The following is an 18,087-nucleotide window of genomic DNA, read 5'->3' as shown; positions in this document are numbered from 1 at the left end:
CTGAAATTCTTAAACCTCGACAGATAGGAGGTGTCGAGCAGGTGTCGAGCACACAGGGCTTGAACAGCTTTCTTAAGCTCGATAGATACAGCTGTCGAGCTTTAATGAATTTGCACTATCAGCTTGTTTTCTTGGACAGATTTGAAGGCTTCAACACTTGATCTTGAAACATGGTTTCTTTAAGTATTTGAACACATCCTAAATCTACCCAAATACAAGTAAAGTGCGTTTTGTCAAAGGATAAGCCAATGATATAAAATAGTGACATATGTTCCTAACAAGTGAAACACATATGTCCTAACAGTTTCTTTGTGATGTTAAAAGGTATGTTGTTCGCAATGATTTGTTGTGAGATTGGTACAGTTTTTTGAAAATGGGGTTTTTATAAAAAGCTACCATTTAAATAGTTGTTAAATAAAAACGGACTCCTTGAAAACAAAAACAAAGTTTGAAGGTCAATTTATATTGTTTATTATTGATATAGGGTTTTGCATTCATTTTTATGACGTTGATAACAATTATTATTGAATTTCTCTCTCTCTCTCATTTTTTATTTATTTTTTATTTCAATATTTAAGTTTATTTTTATCGATATTCAATCTCTTGCTCTTAATTTCCATCGGAATTGCACTTTTAAGCCATACCATCAGCATCAAGGCTGTATTTGACTTAGTTTCATTTGTCATTTCATAATTTTTCATTAATTAGATGCTAATAAGGACTTGTGGGGTCCAATAATTTGTGGCCCTAGCCCATTTTTACATTGGGGCCCAAGGCCCGAGCCGAGGAAGGTAATAGCTGAGGATAGGTAATAAAAGTCCAACTAGTCTTGAGACACAGCCGAGGATAATTCTGTCCTCGGCATATCCGAGGTCTCCCTGAAAGGAAGGGCAAAAACGGTATAGGAACAGCTTGGGAAAAAAATCTAAAATATCTAGGTCAATAGAGAAGGGAACGCTGGATAGTATAACCGACCAAGGACAAAGGGAAAGCTGCCCTTACTGCCATTCAATACTCTACACCTGACAGAGCCATACTCTTCAGCTTTTACAACCACCTCCAATCACTCTGGGTATGGGCTGATGAGACAAGTATCAGTCCTGGAAAGTCAAACCCACACGTGGACGTTGGATAAGGGATACAGGCTAGTATAAAAGGAAAAGTAAGCCATCCAGCCCGCCTCCAGGAGAAAGACTCCTAGGGCGAACACGATTTAATTATGTATGAACACCACGAAAAAACCACCGTCTGGTGACCAAGGCCTAGCCTTTCAAACCCACGCTCTATAAATGATATTGTTTGGACCTTTTTACGTGCGAACCCAGTACTATTATGGGTCGTCACAAATCGTGTCCTTACAATTGGCGCCGTCTATGGGGAAGGCTTGTGTGTTGGCACAGGCGGTAGGTCAAGACAGTCCCCTTGTCGTTTCTAAACAGCCGGTTGTAGTGTTCTAGCGTAAAGTTCCACTAGGGGCTATGTTTCTTTACTAGGGTCTGCGCTTCGTAGCGTCAGCAGCACGGATGGTTCTAGGGGCTTGGCCGAGGTTATAATTCCCCTTAAACCAAGGTCCCGTGCCATACCCGAGGGGTTAATTCCCCAAACTACTTAAATATCAAGTTTTGGACAGAACCAAGGTATTGCATGGTCCTCAGACTCAAACTTATGGGGAAACCAACTACTTAGAAATCAAGTTTTGGACAGAACCAAGGTATTGCATGGTCCTCGGACTCAAACCTATGGGGAAACTAACTACTTAGAAATCAAGTTTTGGACAGAACCAAGGTATTGCATGGTCCTCGTACTCAAACCTATGGGGAAACCAGCTACTTATAAATCAAGTTTTAGACAGAACCAAGGTATTGCATGGTCCTAGGACTCAAACTTATGGGGAAACCAACTACTTACAAATCAAGTTTTGGATAGAACCAAGGTATTGCATGGTCCTCGGACTCAAACCTATGGGGAAACCAACTACTTACAAATCAAGTTTTTGACAGAACCAAGGTATTGTATGGTCCTCGGACTCAAACCTATGGGGAAACCAACTACTTAGAAATCAAGTTTTGGACAGAACCAAGGTATTGCATGGTCCTCGGACTCAAACCTATGGGGAAACCAACTACTTAGAAATTAAGTTTTTGGACAGAACCAAGGTATTGCATGGTCCTTGGACTCAAACCTATGGGGAAACCAACTACTTACAAATCAAGTTTTGGACAGAACCAAGGTATTGCATGGTCCTCGGACTCAAACCTATAGGGAAACCAACTACTTAGAAATCAAGTTTTGGACAGAACCAAGGTATTGCATGGTCCTTGGACTCAAACCTATGGGGAAACCAACTACTTAAATATCAAGTTTTGGACAGAACCAAGGTATTGCATGGTCCTCGGACTCAAACCTATGGGGAAACCAACTACTTAGAAATCAAGTTTTGGACAGAATCAAGGTATTGCATGGTCCTCGGACTCAAACCTATGGGGAAAGACAGAATCAAGGTATTGCATGGTCCTCGGACTCAAACCTATGGGGAAACCAACTACTTAGAAATCAAGTTTTGGACAGAACCAAGTTATTGCACGGTCCTCGGACTCAAACCTATAGGGAAACCAACTACTTAGAAATCAAGTTTTGGACAGAACCAAGGTATTGCACGGTCCTCGGACTCAAACCTATGGGGAAACCAACTACTTACAAATCAAGTTTTGGACAGAACCAGGGTATCGTAGGATCCTCGGACTTAAACCTATGGAGAGGTCAGCTACTTAAGAAGAATTCCAAGTCGCTCATTCCTCGGACCAAATACCAGAAAAGGCTAAGGCTATGAAAGTTATTAGGAAGATGGCGAAACGCCATATTATTCAGCAACCTACAGGGGCTGTACTTTTTGGGTTATATATCCTCGGATGATTACTTCCTGCATGGCATCGAGCATTCAGCCATCACCTCGTTCAAGTTTTGGGTATACAACCCATTTTCAGGTCGGTCTTACTGTACACGGTACCTCTAATAAATTCATAATGACATCTTTTTTCTTGGTAAGGGATTTCGGCCCTAAGTATTGTTTTCTCAGGTCGGCGTTATTATGCCAGACAGCTCTAATAAGCTCATCATAATATCTTTTCCTTTTCTTCTTAGTAAGGATTTCAGCCCTAAGTATCATTTGTTCAAATCGGCATTACTATGTCGGATAATTTCAATAAGCACAGAGCAAGGTCTTTTTATTAACTGGGATTTTTGCCCTAAGCATCGTTTAGAGTATAAAAATAAAAAAGAAGTCACAGGGTAGTACGTCAATTCACGGCATAACCATTTCAAAAAGAAGAGATAGAATATATGAAACAAAGCAGTGATGACTTTTATTAATATAAAGTGGTATTACATCGTACAATGAAGGACTTAAAAAAGCCTATGTAGGAAACGAATTACAAAAACAATATTATAAAAAAAAATTAAAAAAAAACAAAAAAAAAACAGACAAACAGCCAGAAGTCTTCTTAAGCTCTGCTCCCAAGTCTTTCCAAATTCTGCCCCAGTAGCACCCATATTAAGAGGAGGACCTTCCTTGGTAGAAGAGGAGAAGAAGAGGAAGAAGGAAAAGTACCAGGATGGATCTGGTGATGGGAAAGAAGAAGAAGGGGAGGCAAAAGGAGGCACCAGTGAAGGAAGAGAGGAAGAAGCAGGGATATTTTGTCCCTGCGTCAGTCCTGAATCCTAACACGCTGGTGCCATGTTAGCTATGCTCATAAGAGAGCGGTTGGTACTGATAATGGGTGGCCCCAGCTCAGTTGCACCAAAAGTTTGACGCGACAAGCCCTTGCTTCGGATTTTGGCTGAAGGAAGGATGAGAAGTATCTTGAGTCTCTGTCATCCCTGCCCTGACCGAGCCATTTTAAGTTTCAGAAGAACATGGAATTTCTGGGAAGGGTATGGTCCCTTCATTCCCGCTCCTATCGCAAACGTATCACAATTCAAGGTGTAAACTAGCGGATAAAGGAAACTCTGGGGGAGGTTAAGGGTTTCAGACTTTAACAGGATTAAAAGGTCTCTGTGTAAGAGAAATAACCTCTTGCCTTTCTTCTTATATGAAGGGCAAAATGGGAGGCATTCAATCTATCCAGATTTCCAAGAAAATCTGTAAACGAGAATATACCCACTCCACTTCCCCACGCCGTCAATAACCGTCGAAATTAAATGGTCTCATAAAGGGAAATCATTAAAGGCGCGTTTTGGATAATGAAGCGGCAGGAACGCATCATGAATGAATTCAAAGGAGTGTCTCGTAGCCCGGTATGTTTCTTGGATAGATGAAGAGACACCCACATTGATGAAGGGCAGATTTAAGCAGACCGCAATAAAGGCGTGGCATTACTAAAACCCTCCTCTCCGACCAAGAGGTCGGACAACAAGATTTTGAGGGGCTATTATGGGGTCCAATAATTTTTGGCCCTGACCCATTTTTACATTGGGGCCCAAGGCCCGAGCTGAGGAAGGTAATAGCTGAAGATAGGTAATAAAAGTCCAACTAGTCTTGAGACACAGCAGAGGATGATTCTGTCCTCGGCATATCCGAGGTCTCCCTGGAAGGAAGGGCAAAAACGGTATAGGAACAGCTTGGGAAAAAAATCTAAATTATCTAGGTCAATAGAGAAGGGAACGCTGGATAGTATAACCGACCAAGGACAAAGGGAAAGCTGCCCTTACTGCCATTCAATACTCTGCACCTGACAGAGTCATACTCTTCAGATTTTACAACCACCCCCAACTACTCTGGGTATGGGCTGATGGGACAAGTATCAGTCCTGGAAAGTCGAACCCACACGTGGACGTTAGATAAGGGATACAGGCTAGTATAAAAGGAAAAGTAAGCCATCCAGAGTAAGGGGCTGGGAAAAATGGCCAGAAACTAGAGCCTCCCAGCCCGCTTCCAGGAGAAAGACTCCTAGGGCGAACATGATTTAATTATGTATGAACACCACGAAAAAACCACCGTCTGGTGACCAAGGCCTAGCCTTTCAAACCCACGCTCTATAAATGATATTGTTTGGGCCTTTTTACGTGCGAACCTAGTACTATTATGGGTCGTCACAAATCGTGTCCTTACAGGACTTTTTTAAAACACTAGCTTAACTCTTCAAAAAAAAAAAAAAAAAAAAAACATTAGCTTAAATTCTGAATAAAATATTGTAACTCAAAAGCATCTTCAAATTGTATAGGACACTACTTTATTAGACTAAATTCACAAATAATGAGCTAAATATTGCAACCAAGACTAATGGTTGGGTTGCAATACATTCTAAAATATATTCTTCTATATATTTTAACTCTGTTGATGGTTGTTTTTTAGATTAATTTTCTACCAGCCGAATTCCAATTTCCAACCAAGACTGACTTCCTTGGGTTCCAATTCAAGTATTATTATTATTATTATTATTATTATTATTATTATTATTATTATTTTTTAAAGTATGACCCAAACTCATGCGACATCTTGAGGATTTGAGGGAGTGTAGTTAGGAGAGTATAAATCAACACATTTTGAACATTTGCTTGAGCCTAAACTATGCGTGCTACTAAGTGGGCTAGGGACACTTGTAGAAACTTAAAGCTCATGGAAATGGTCAAGCACTCGAAATTTTCACTCAAACGGAGACCTGTAGCTCCTGTTGTATGTGGCTAAAGCTTTAGACAAACCACTCTTAGGCCCTTGAAATTAAGTAAACCCATTGGCCTAATAATTAAATACTTTAGAGCATTCACATCAGTTCGTGTGTAAAAGAATAATATGTAAAATTTACACAGTTTTGTCTAAAAATGACTTATATCAATTTGTATATTGTGTAAATTTACATTAATCATGTAAATTTATACTGACATTATTTATTTTTTATTTAGTTTTTTTTTTATGTATTTTGAGAATAAAGATTGAGGATGAATAATGGTTAATATGTTTAAAGAAAGAGAAATAATTTTAAAAAAATTAAAAAAAAATTAATATTTTAATAAAATATAATATAAAATAGATAATTAAGTGGTCGAAAAAATTGAGTATATAAAATAAATGAAAATATTTTAAAAAAATTATACAAATTTTTGTACCAATTCATGCGAATGTTTTTAATTTTGACCCAAAGGACAATACACTGAATTTTGGCTAAAAAAATAGTTTTCCAAAGTCAAAGAAGAAGAAAAAGGCAAAGCAGTTCGACAACACGACTGTACAAAGAAGTGGCCCCCACAGTGTGTGGATCCCGCCTCTTTTGGAGGTTGGCATACATGCTGGGTACAGGATATACCACACCTCTTTCTAGAAATTTGTTCGACTCATCATTGCGTAGGTCATGAAAATTGATAAAAGTATCTTTTCACAGCCACCTTATTTGAATAAAAGAAAACGCTGTAATCACAGAAAATGACAATTTTATGTCGGGCGAATTGTGATCGGCAAAACTGTGTCGGTAAATGTTCCATATACATTTTTTTACCGATCATAACACATTACGTGACAAATTATATCATAAAATTACTTAATTTTATATTTGATAGTTCTTATCACAACTCTTGAATAAAATATCCATCCACAACCACCACAGGCACACTGCACACATGAGTCATGACACAAGTAAAAAAATAAAAAATAAATAAGATAAGGTAAGATAAAAAAAGACAAAGAAAGATCTGAAACGCACTGAAAAAAAAAAGATCCGAGTCCAACCATCATGTTGCTGCAACTTCAATATCTACTCCTCGTCCTAATTCCTTTACTCTCACTCCTCTTCTTCTTCTTCTTCAATTCCAATTCCAAAATCCCCAAATCGTACCCTCTAGTGGGTTCATTCTTCGCCCTCCTCGCCAATCGAGACCGCCTACTCCCATGGCTCACAGGTATCATCCAAGACTCACCCTCCAACACCTTCGTTCTCCGCCAATCCTTCGCCACCGGCCACGTCATCTCCGGCAACCCCGCCGTGGTCCAACACATCCTCATGACCAACTTCAATAACTACGGAAAAGGCGAAGATTCCCGTCGAACTGTCTACGACCTTCTTGGCGATGGCATCTTCAACGTCGACGGTGAGTCCTGGAAGTTCCAAAGACAAATCGCCATGCAAGAATTCAACACCAAATCCCTCCGAAAGTTCGTTGAAACCGTTGTCCAAACCGAGGTCTCTCAACGCCTCATCCCCACCCTCACCTCAGCTGCCGAACATGGAACTGTCCTAGATTTCCAAGACATTCTTCAAAGGTTTACTTTTGATAATATCTGTAATATCGCTTTCGGGTTCGACCCGGCCTACTTGTTGCCCTCTCTTCCACAGACCAAGCTCGACTTAGCCTTTGAAAACGGTATCAAGTGTAGTAGCGAGAGGGGGAATACGTTATTCCCAGGCGTTTGGAAAATCAAGAAGTTGTTGAATATTGGGTCTGAAAAGCGTCTCAAGATCGCAATCTCAGAAATACGAGGGTTCGCCATGACCATAATAAAAGAAAAAAAGCAGGAGCTAAGAGAGAAAGAGAGCCTCGATTCCGTGGACCTGTTGTCAAGGTTATTGAACTCCGGTCATTTAGACGAGAACTTCGTGATCGATTTTGTGATCAGCTTTATACTTGCTGGGCGTGACACTTCGTCGGCGGCTTTAACATGGTTTTTTTGGGTTCTATCGAAAAACCCAGAAATAGAATCCGAGATTCTTAAGGAAATCAAAGAAAAATCGGAAGGGCCTGTTTATGACGAGGTGAAAGATATGGTGTACACACACGCTTCTCTATGTGAAAGCATGCGGCTGTACCCGCCAGTCGCGTTGGACGCGAAGGAGGCAGTGAACGACGACGTCTTGCCGGACGGGACAGTGGTAAAGAAGGGGATGAAAGTATCGTACTTTCCATACGCTATGGGGAGGTTGGAGAAGCTGTGGGGATCGGACTGGGCAGAGTTCAAGCCCGAGAGGTGGCTGCAGAAGGAGGAAGAGAATTCGGAATCATCATGGAGGTTTGTGGGGAGAGACTCTTACACTTACCCAGTGTTCCAGGCAGGTCCTAGAATTTGTTTGGGGAAGGAGATGGCTTTCTTGCAGATGAAGAGTGTGGTAGCTGGGGTTTTAAGGAGGTTTAAAGTAGTGCCAGCTTTTGAGCAAGGTGTACAGGAACCAGAGTATGATTCATTTTTATCCAAGATGAAAGGTGGGTTTCCGGTGAAGATTGAGGAGAGGGAGAGGGATCATCTCCATTCTGAGAATTGAGTATTGCGAGAGCCGGAGCACTGCACTGCACCGCACTGGACTACCTAAGCGTGTGGTTTATTCACCTTACTTTTTTAAGTGTGTTTTCTATAAAGTTGGTACGTTTAGGGGACTAACACACGTGCGAGACTGAAATTGTGTGTTAGCTTAGCTGTGTATAATAATTAATAAATACCCTCTTACATTGTGATGTGAAATGTGTGCAATACTTTTTTTGGCATTAGAGTTAGAGTAATTATGTCTAAAGGGCAAAGTGTGCAATATTAATACTATACTAGTTTGGATATTTGTCATATGTACACTAAACTTTAAAATTTAACAATCTACACCCTAATTTGGTGTTTATTATATTTATACGGTTCACCCCATAGTCTAAATCAGAGTCCACTCAAGACTATAAGGTAGTTAAAGGTAGTGGCCTATGGCCCCCAAATTAAATAAGGCCCCCTCCCTCCATTACTCAATAGAATATAATTAAGGTTTTCTTTTTTTTTGAGGAGTAATTAAAGTTTTCTTATCTTTCCAAAAAAGAAAATAAAAATTAATGGCCCTAGAATGCACTATCCCAATTTTTTTTTTTTTTTAAATTACACACTCTTTGAATATTATGCACTCTGTCTAATGTAATTTAAGAATGTAAATTTTTTCACTCCCTCGTACCAAAAGGTGAAGAGATTCTTCATGTCTATACCTATTCAATATTTGTTCTCAAATTTTCAAGAGAGAAATAATGACTATATCAAAAAATAAAAAGCCAAAAACAAATAAACACACACTTTCTCTCCATCTTTATTTTTGAAGAAATCAAACCTACCCATAGCCCACTACTTACCTTGCTACTCTCCATTTTGATTCTTTTCTTTTTTTTCCTTTCTTTGTAGCTGCTCATAAATCGTTGTGTGGGTGTGTTAACTGCTCTTCAGGTTGGCCTTTATTTACTCTTTTTGTTTTTGTTTTATTATTTTGTTTTTTTTTTTTTTCCTACTGTTGTAAAGATTTCTTCCTTTTCTTTTATCGGTCCCTCATTGTCTTAGGTTTTATAGTAGAATATTCGGTACTTTATAGTTTACGGTCATCCAGTCAATACTTTTCTTTTCTTTGAAAATTAGTATATTTTTTAGTCTATTAGTCTATTAGCTAGTCTCTGCTTATACACATTACGTATAGATCTATAATCTATTCTCTACAGCAAAATTAGATTTTGGCTATAGGCCAAATAGGAAATCCCATCCAAAAGATCTCTTATGAGTTATCACATCAAAAAATCTCTCATGAATTATCATACAAAAACTTGAATAATAATTTCAAAAATTCTATATACATACTGTGGGGCCAGAGAATTTGTGACCCTGATCCACTTTCATTAGGGCCTAAAACCCTCGTCGAGGAGAGATGTTGCCGAGGACATGCAATTAGAGTCCAAATATCCTAGGAATGTGGCCGAGGACAATCATGTCCTCGGCATCCCTGGACCTAGAAGGGAAGAACGACACGTCGTTAAAAACAGCCCCGAAAGCGCTCCCAGAAAAAAGGGTGAGTACAGTAGAACGTGTACTAGAGTACAGTGTAGGGCCGGTTCAAGGAAAAGCTGTCACTTCCGCATTGAATGCACCAACAAACGTCCCGACTGCATTAATGGGAAAAGACTCCTGAACAGTACAGTTTCGGTTACTGCAACTAATAGAAGGTGGGGGAAGACGGCTGATAGGACGTGCACTCAAGTAGTTATCTGTCTGACCAACAGATGGAAGGTCAGGATCAAATAAGAGAGGCTATATAATGTAAGAATCCCTTCTTGGGGAAGAGGGGAGGAAGGAACTGGAGCCATGTAGGCCGTGTCAAAGAAAGAGTCTTCTTTGATACATCTAGCTCACTTCTATGCAAGCATTTTGAATACCATGACCAACGATCGTCCGTTCATCAAGGCCTAGCCTTTTAGCCCACCGTTTACAAATTTATTGTTTGGACCTGTAACGTATGAACCTAATATGAATTGGAGATCGTTATAAATTGAGTACATACACATACAAATTATATAATATTTTTCCCAATATTTTTTATTTGGCAAGTTTTTATTGGTTCACGTCTTGTCCATAACTAACATCATTTTTTTTATCAGTAACTTTTTTATTTTATTTTTTATAATAGCTTATGAATATTTAAATAAAAGAATAGACACTTAAATTTTCACCTTAGGCCCAAAAATATATTGAGTCGACCCTAATCTAAATTAGTGTATTCTTCCAATTTTATTGTAAAAATTAATACTTTAATCTGTGTTGAGGACAATTTGTTCACACCACTTGGCATTATATCATTGACAACTTGTGCCACGTCAACATAATTATGGATTTTGGGTAAGTCTTCTTTAAACCCCAAAAGAGCCCATGTTTGATTCAACTACATGAATTAGACTCACATGCCTTATAAGATCTTCACTTATAAGATGAATTCATAGCCCACATTATTCTCTATGTCATCAATTGGGCTCATGACCCACGACATCATCAACATCAAGATATGGATCGAGCTTAAGCATTGATTCAAGGCTTGCGGGCCATATTATCTCTCTTATACTCATGGAAAGCAGCTTCTCCAACAAAAGCTCATATTTACACAAGACAACATCAAAGCCCGTGGCAAGTTGTCTCATCAAAGCCCATGATTCAAGCTCATGGCACATCATCTTATGATCTAAGCTTATGAGCCTCATTAGGGAAACTTTGAGAGTCATGGTTTGGAGGGCTAAAAAGTATGTTCAGTAAAGCTCCAATAGTTTACAGTTGATAAAAGGAACATGTTGTTTGGCATATCTTCTCTAATTCCCTGAATTCTAACAGGCAGTGTGTAGCAGGTAACATCTGGTAAACATCTCATATCACATAACACTTAAAATAATAAAAATTTTCATTTCTGTTTACCTAAAACTTAATACTCATAATGGATTTGTCACATATTCATAATGTATTCCATGTATCAATGTTATGAAAGTATATGCCTGATCCATCACATGTTTTGGAATATGAACCAATCAATATAAGGAGCAACCAATGCAGATTCTTGACAAGAAGAAACAAGTGCTATGTACAAGGAATATATCCTTAGTGAAAGTGTTATGGAGAAATCATGCAGTTCAAGAAGTGACATGGGAAAAAGAGGAAGACATGAAGAAAAAATACCCCTATCTATTTATTGATTGAGGTTCATCAAGTTTAGAGGACTAAACTTATTTTAAAGGGGGAAGAGTGTAATACCCTGCATATCATTGATGTTTTTATTATCAGTTTTTATTATTATTCACAGAATTGAGGTAATGTAGACTTAACACACGTGAGATTATGATTAAAAAAGTTTATATAGCTTAAACCTTGGGGCACAAAAATAATTAAATTAAGTTAAGAATAAAATAGATAAATCATTAATGCATTTTAGTAGTGACCACATTTCACTACCCCCACTAAGCTCACATCTCTTACGCATTAAATGCAAGGTAGAGGAAGAGATAAAAGAGAGACATTGCTAAAGAGGCTAGGAGGTGTATTTTTCACTTGGAGTTTAGAAGGAATACACTTGAAGAGACAACCAATGGTTTCCAAGTATGATTTCTCATTGTTGGAAACAAAGAATTAAAAAGGTTATAATTTTATCAGGGAATCATTAGTGATGTGTAGATTGTTTAAAAGGGTAGTTTCCTAGAATATTGTTTACACTATTGCGTTAAGTTAAGTTGCCTACAATTGGACATGAACTATTTTGGATTGTCTTATTGTTGGACACATAATAATTTATTAATTATTATCTAATAATTGACATCTCTCAATATACATCAATATGATCTTTAACTCATAATTCAATCAAAACTATTATGTTAAATACATATGGCTTTGTTTCAACCATTATTGCAACCATTAATCAAAGTTATTATACAAAATATGTTATTTATTATCTCAACCATTATCATGATTTTTAAACTTTGGACTTTATCTATTTTGTAGGTCTGAAAGTGCACCGAAAGCCATTGGTATCTTCAGCCCAATGTCAAATTCCCGACTTAACTCGCCAAACAAACACGAGCCTAGTAAGGTCACCAACAATGGGTAACTACCCACCCAAAACTTTTTCCTTTTTTGTAGGTAAAGAAAAATATGTATGTATGTATATATAATTTTTTTTAAAGGAAAAAGTATAGCTTAGTAGTGTTGGTAAACAACTTTACTATTATGGATGTGAATTTTGAAAATCTAACGATTGGATTGCATATTCTTTATATTCTTAACACATATGTCAAATTTTGTTCAAATCAAATTTACTATTTGATCCATAGACTTATACTTTATGCTTAATTTAAGACCACAAACACGTGAAACTTAAACATTTGGTTAATGACATAACTATTGATTTTTGATTTTTTTTGAAATTTTGTAAACAAATAGGATATAATAAGAAAATACAATCTAAAAGTAGATTTGCCAAAAGAACAAAGTTTGGTTACAAACTTGGTTGTAGCTAATGGCTATAACCTCCACTAAAAAATTAACATGACTATATATTTTGAAAATCTAACCGTTAGATTGTATGTTCTTTATGTTCTTAATACACGTATCAAATTTCATGCCAATTAGATGTTAATTACTATTTGATCCATAAATTTATTTTGTATGCATGATTTTATACTATAAAAACTTGAAATTTAAAATTTTGATTCATAATATAGTTGTTGATCTTTAATATTTTTGAAATTTTGCAACTATGGAGATATGCGAAAAAAATATTATCTAATTCCCTTGGGAATGCTCTCTTATTTTATTTATTTATTTTTTTCCTTTCACATTTCTCATCAAAGAAATATGAGAATTTTCATTTATTCAACAAGTATTGATTGAAAGGCAAAAGGCATATAAAAATTAGTATAATTATTATGTAATTTAGTACAATTATTGGTAGAAGCATATTCAGGATTCCAAAAGAATAGACTTTTCAAAATTTACATTTAATAAAAAAAATACTATAATAAATTTAAAAAGTCCCCGAATTCATCCCATAATTGGAAAGAGAGATGCTACGTTTACAATATTTTTACAATAAATCACAGGTGGTTAGTTGTTATTGGTTAAAATTTGAAACTAACACTAATATTACTTTTTTGCCCTAACAATAACAGCCAGTAATAACCTGCCACTTAAGATTTGTTGTAAAAATATTGTAGACATATTATTTCTCAATTGGAAAACGACATTAGGCTTAACAAATAAGTAAAGCAATTGGGCATTTCTTTAGCAAAGAAGTTTCCTTGAAGATAGCTAGATTTATAGGCCAAGACATGTCCTCTTTCTAGAGGTTTGTTGAATCTCATTTTGTTCGACTCATTGCTTATGTCATGAAAAGTCCCCACCTTGTGTGAACATGGAATCATCTCTTCTTAATTTCCTCTTATTTATGATAGGTTGACCCCAAGATTATTCAAACAAATGGTCAAACCTTTTCTTTAAAATAAATGAAAGCTTGATAAACATAATTACTCGGTATTATATTATTCAGGTCTATTAGAGATTCGCTTATTTTGTTGAAATTGAAATTTTTTTACTGAATGTACGGTAAATAAAAATAAAAGTTAGTTGAAATAGTACAGTAAGACCCATGAATAGTATCAAAAAGTACATAAAGACTCATGAATAATGCCCATGAATAAATTCCAAATCTATCAAACAAGCAAATCTTGTTTATATAGCATGTATTTATCGTAGAATCAAAATTGACTCTAAAAAATAATGAAAACTACCCAAGAATAGATTCCAAATCTATCAAACAAGCAAATCCTGTTTATATCGCATGTATTTATCGTAGAATCAAAATTGACTCTCAAAAATAATATTTATTATAGGATGATTAAAGTTAAACTACTAATTTTATCATTTTAAAATATATTCTTTTTGACAATATTTTTTTATAATTTTCTTAAGCCATTCTTTTAGCTGTTTGTATTCCTTCGTAATTATATATAAGCCAAAATACTATTTTAGTCCTTATATTTTGGGGTTACATTCAATTTGGTCCACATATTTTGGTAACAATCATTTTGGTCTCCTATTATTTTTAACTTGTAGTCAATTTGATTTCTACTGTCAACTCACTAATACAAAATACATATGTAGCAAATGATTTACACTATAAGAATGTCTAATATTAAAATATTAAATGAGATTCTAATGTGCCTAAATTTGAGTGGGCACATCATCGATTTGATGGCAAAATAATTAATAGTCAAGTCAACTTTTAAAAATATTTTTCTTCTATTTAACATTTTTTTTCTATTATTTATTTTTTTCCAATTTCTTTAACCAAGCAAAATTTCATTTTATTTTCTCACATTGTTCTTCCCAAAACCCAGATTCTGCAGCTGTTAACCAAGCATAATTTCATTTTTATTCTGCTCTTGCAATTTTTTTGTAATTAAACAATAATTTAGTCCAACAATAGTAAATCAACACAGATTCTGCAGCTGTCTAAAATTAGTAATTTTCAACTAATTTTACTCTACTCTCCTCCATTCCTCTCTCAATCTAAATAGACTCTTGAGGTCATATTAATGGATAGCCTTAAAGTAATTATTAATAAATCATAATAGGAAAATATGAAATCACTTTTATAAAAAAAATATAAAAAATAGCCAATAACATTTATTATTTTATCAAATTTTTAATAAAATATTCTTAAAAATAGTTATTAAACTAATGAAATCTAGGACACTGACTAACATAATAAAAACAATTGATACAACTTTTATAAAAATATATATATATATATATAATAAACAGTCAATAATATTTATTATTTTATCAAATTTTTAATAAAATATTTCTAAAAATAATTACTAAACTAATGAAACCTAAGACATTGACTAACATTTTTTATAACTTTATCACTGCTCCATATACAACTACTTTTTCTCGGAAGTTGTGTTGCTATCAAATAAGAGGACAACGTGTGGAAAAAGAAAAGCCACTGAGGGCCTTAAAAAAAAAATCTGACAATAAAAGTTACGGTCTGAGTCTTGATAAAAACTTGTACTGTTTTTTTTATTACCCTTAATTAACATGCATTTTAATATATTATTATTAATGAAAACAGAAAGACCATTAAATCTGAATGCAACTCGTCCCTATAAATACATATCCATCCACAACCACAAACGATATAACTACGAAAACAAAACAAATATCTGTGACTAAAAGAGAAGGTCAATCCAGCCAACCCAAAATCAAATCTGCCATGTTGCTTCTTATCATCCTAATTCCTTTACTTTCCCTTCTCTTCTTCTTCTTCTTTCTCAATTCCAATTCCAATTCCAAAGTCCCCAAATCCTACCCTCTAGTGGGTTCATTCTTCGCCATCCTTGCCAACCGAAAGCGCCCACTCCCATGGCTCTCAGGTATCATGCAAGTCTCACCTTCCGCCACCTTTGTTCTCCGACGCAACTACTCCACCCGCCAGGTCTTCTCCGGCGACCCCGCCGTGGTCCAACACATCCTCAAGACCAACTTCTCTAACTACGGAAAAGGCCACGTTTTCAATCGAACTCTCACCGACTTTCTTGGCCACGGCATCTTCAACATTGACGGCGACTCCTGGAAGTTCCAAAGACAAGTCTCTAGCCACGAATTCAACACCAAATCTCTCCGCAAGTTCATTGAAACCGTTGTCGACACTGAGCTCTCCGATCGCCTCATCCCCATTCTCTCCTCAGCTGCCAAACAGGGAACTGTCCTTGATTTCCAAGACATTCTTCAAAGGTTTGCTTTTGATAATATTTGTAAGATCGCTTTCGGGTTCGACCCGGCATATTTGTTGCCCTCTCTTCCACAGGCCAAGTTCGCCTTAGCCTTTGAAGACAGTGTCAGGATTAGCGGCGAGAGGTTCTCTGCGGTACACCCAGTCATCTGGAAATTCAAGAAGTTGTTGAATATTGGGTCAGAAAAGCGTCTCAAAAACGCTATCTCGGAAGTGCGAGAGTTCGCGCTGAACATAATCAAAGAAAAGAAGCAGAGGCTGGGAGAGAAAGAGAGCCTCGATTCCGTAGACCTGTTGTCAAGGTTCTTGAGCTCCGGCCATTCGGACGAGAACTTCGTGATAGACATTGTGATCAGCTTTATACTTGCTGGGCGTGACACTACGTCGGCGGCTTTAACATGGTTTTTTTGGCTTCTATGGAAGAACCCAGAGATTGAATCCGAGATTCTAAATGAAATCAATGAAAAATCAGAAGCGCCTGTTTTTGACGAGGTGAAAGACATGGTGTACACACACGCTTCACTGTGTGAAAGCATGAGGCTGTACCCGCCAGTTCCGATTGACTCAAAGGAGGCAGTGAACGACGACGTATTGCCCGGCGGGACAGTGGTGAAGAAGGGGATGAGAGTGACCTACTTTCCATACGCAATGGGGAGGTTGGAGATGCTGTGGGGATCGGACTGGGCAGAGTTCAAGCCAGAGAGGTGGCTGCAGAAGGAGGAAGAATCATGGAAGTTCGTGGGGAGAGACCCGTACACATACCCGGTGTTCCAGGCAGGTCCTAGAATTTGTTTGGGGAAGGAAATGGCATTCTTGCAGATGAAGAGGGTGGTAGCTGGGGTTTTAAGGAGGTTTAAGGTGGTGCCAGCGTTTGAAGAAGGTGTAAACCATGAACCGGAGTTTGTTTCGTATTTGACTTCAAAGATGAAAGGTGGGTTTCCGGTGAAGATTGTGGAGAGGGATCATCTTCGTCATGATGAGACTGAGTCCTGAGTGTTATACTGAGCCCATGCCCCCACATGTGCACCCTTGTTTGGTTTTCGCCTTACTTTTTCAACTGCTTTTTTTTGTTTTTTCAACTGCCTTTAAGTTTATGAAAACACAATGTTGGTATAACAACCACTGCCCTTTCTATATAGTTTTTTTTTGTTTTGTTGGTGATAGGGATAGTATATAAACAAGAAAACTAAAGTTATTGCGTTTATATATGATGAATGATTCTCTGTGATGTGAAATGTGTGCAATCTTTTTCTTGCATAAGCTAAATTGAAAGTTTTTCGTATGTACTCTAAACTTTAAAATTTAATAACCCACACTCTAATTTGGTTTTAATTTTCGATGTTCACCCACCCCATATACATATTTTTGTTAGGTAAAGAATCAAACTCTAATGGAAAGATTGGAATTTTTTTTTAATATTACCCATTTGATTTAAAAACATTTATGGACGATTGTGATTGTTATTACGCATTTATGCTCAAGTTGGAATTTTTGTGTTAGATTTTGTTTTTCTATTAATGCTCTTTGAATTTGTCACCAAGTTTTAATGAGGCAGAATCAAAGATATGTGTTTAAGATTTAGGGATTTTGTTTGATCTACATTTTTTTTTTAATATATGCTGATGTGGCAGTACACATGGTAGTCTATGTGGCATAAAGAATAGAGTAATACTACATACACAAACTATTTTACAACATTTTTACAAACTGCGGATGTTGTAAAATAGTTTGTGTCTATAGCATTATTCTAAAAATTATACTTTATTTTGGCTGTTAGTCATGTCAGCTTTTTTCATCTATCACTTAACAGTAAGGACTATTTTGACACAATATCAAAAAGTCAAGGACTAAATTGACACATTTAAAAGGTTAAAGACCAAATTGACATATAGTGTAAAAGTTGATGACCAAATATGTAGTTTACTGTATTATGTATATAAAGGCAATGATAGAAATGTCACAATGAAATCACCATTCTTAAACTTAGCCGACCCAAAATTATAATAGCAATTACACCAAGTAACATGAATTTATATGCTAGTTTGGATGGTGAGTA

At 36.5% G+C, this 18,087-nt stretch overlaps 1 protein-coding gene across 1 annotated transcript; it reads left to right on the top strand.

Annotated features, from left to right (window-relative positions):
* The first annotated feature begins 6,571 nt into the window (after positions 1-6,571).
* LOC115975004 (cytochrome P450 94A1-like) lies at positions 6,572-17,169 on the top strand. Its single transcript, XM_031095628.1, has 2 exons — positions 6,572-6,799; positions 15,572-17,169. Exons 1-2 carry the CDS (start codon positions 6,723-6,725, stop codon positions 17,022-17,024), a joined length of 1,530 nt encoding a protein of 509 aa, XP_030951488.1. The 5' UTR covers positions 6,572-6,722; the 3' UTR covers positions 17,025-17,169.
* The last annotated feature ends 918 nt before the right edge of the window (positions 17,170-18,087 follow it).

Source organism: Quercus lobata, chromosome 2 (genome assembly GCF_001633185.2).
Source record: "Quercus lobata isolate SW786 chromosome 2, ValleyOak3.0 Primary Assembly, whole genome shotgun sequence".
NCBI lineage: Eukaryota > Viridiplantae > Streptophyta > Magnoliopsida > Fagales > Fagaceae > Quercus > Quercus lobata.
The sequence above is the reverse complement of the archived record's forward strand: the minus strand, read 5'-3'. Positions and strand labels throughout refer to the sequence as shown.

Coding starts and splice junctions, on each gene's coding strand:
- LOC115975004 (XM_031095628.1), top strand. CDS start 6,723: ATGTTGCTGCAACTTCAATATCTACTCCTCGTCCTAATTCCTTTACTC. Junction 6,800..15,571: donor TTCTTCTTCTTCTTCAATTC/CAATTCCAAAAT, acceptor CTTCTTCTTTCT/CAATTCCAATTCCAATTCCA.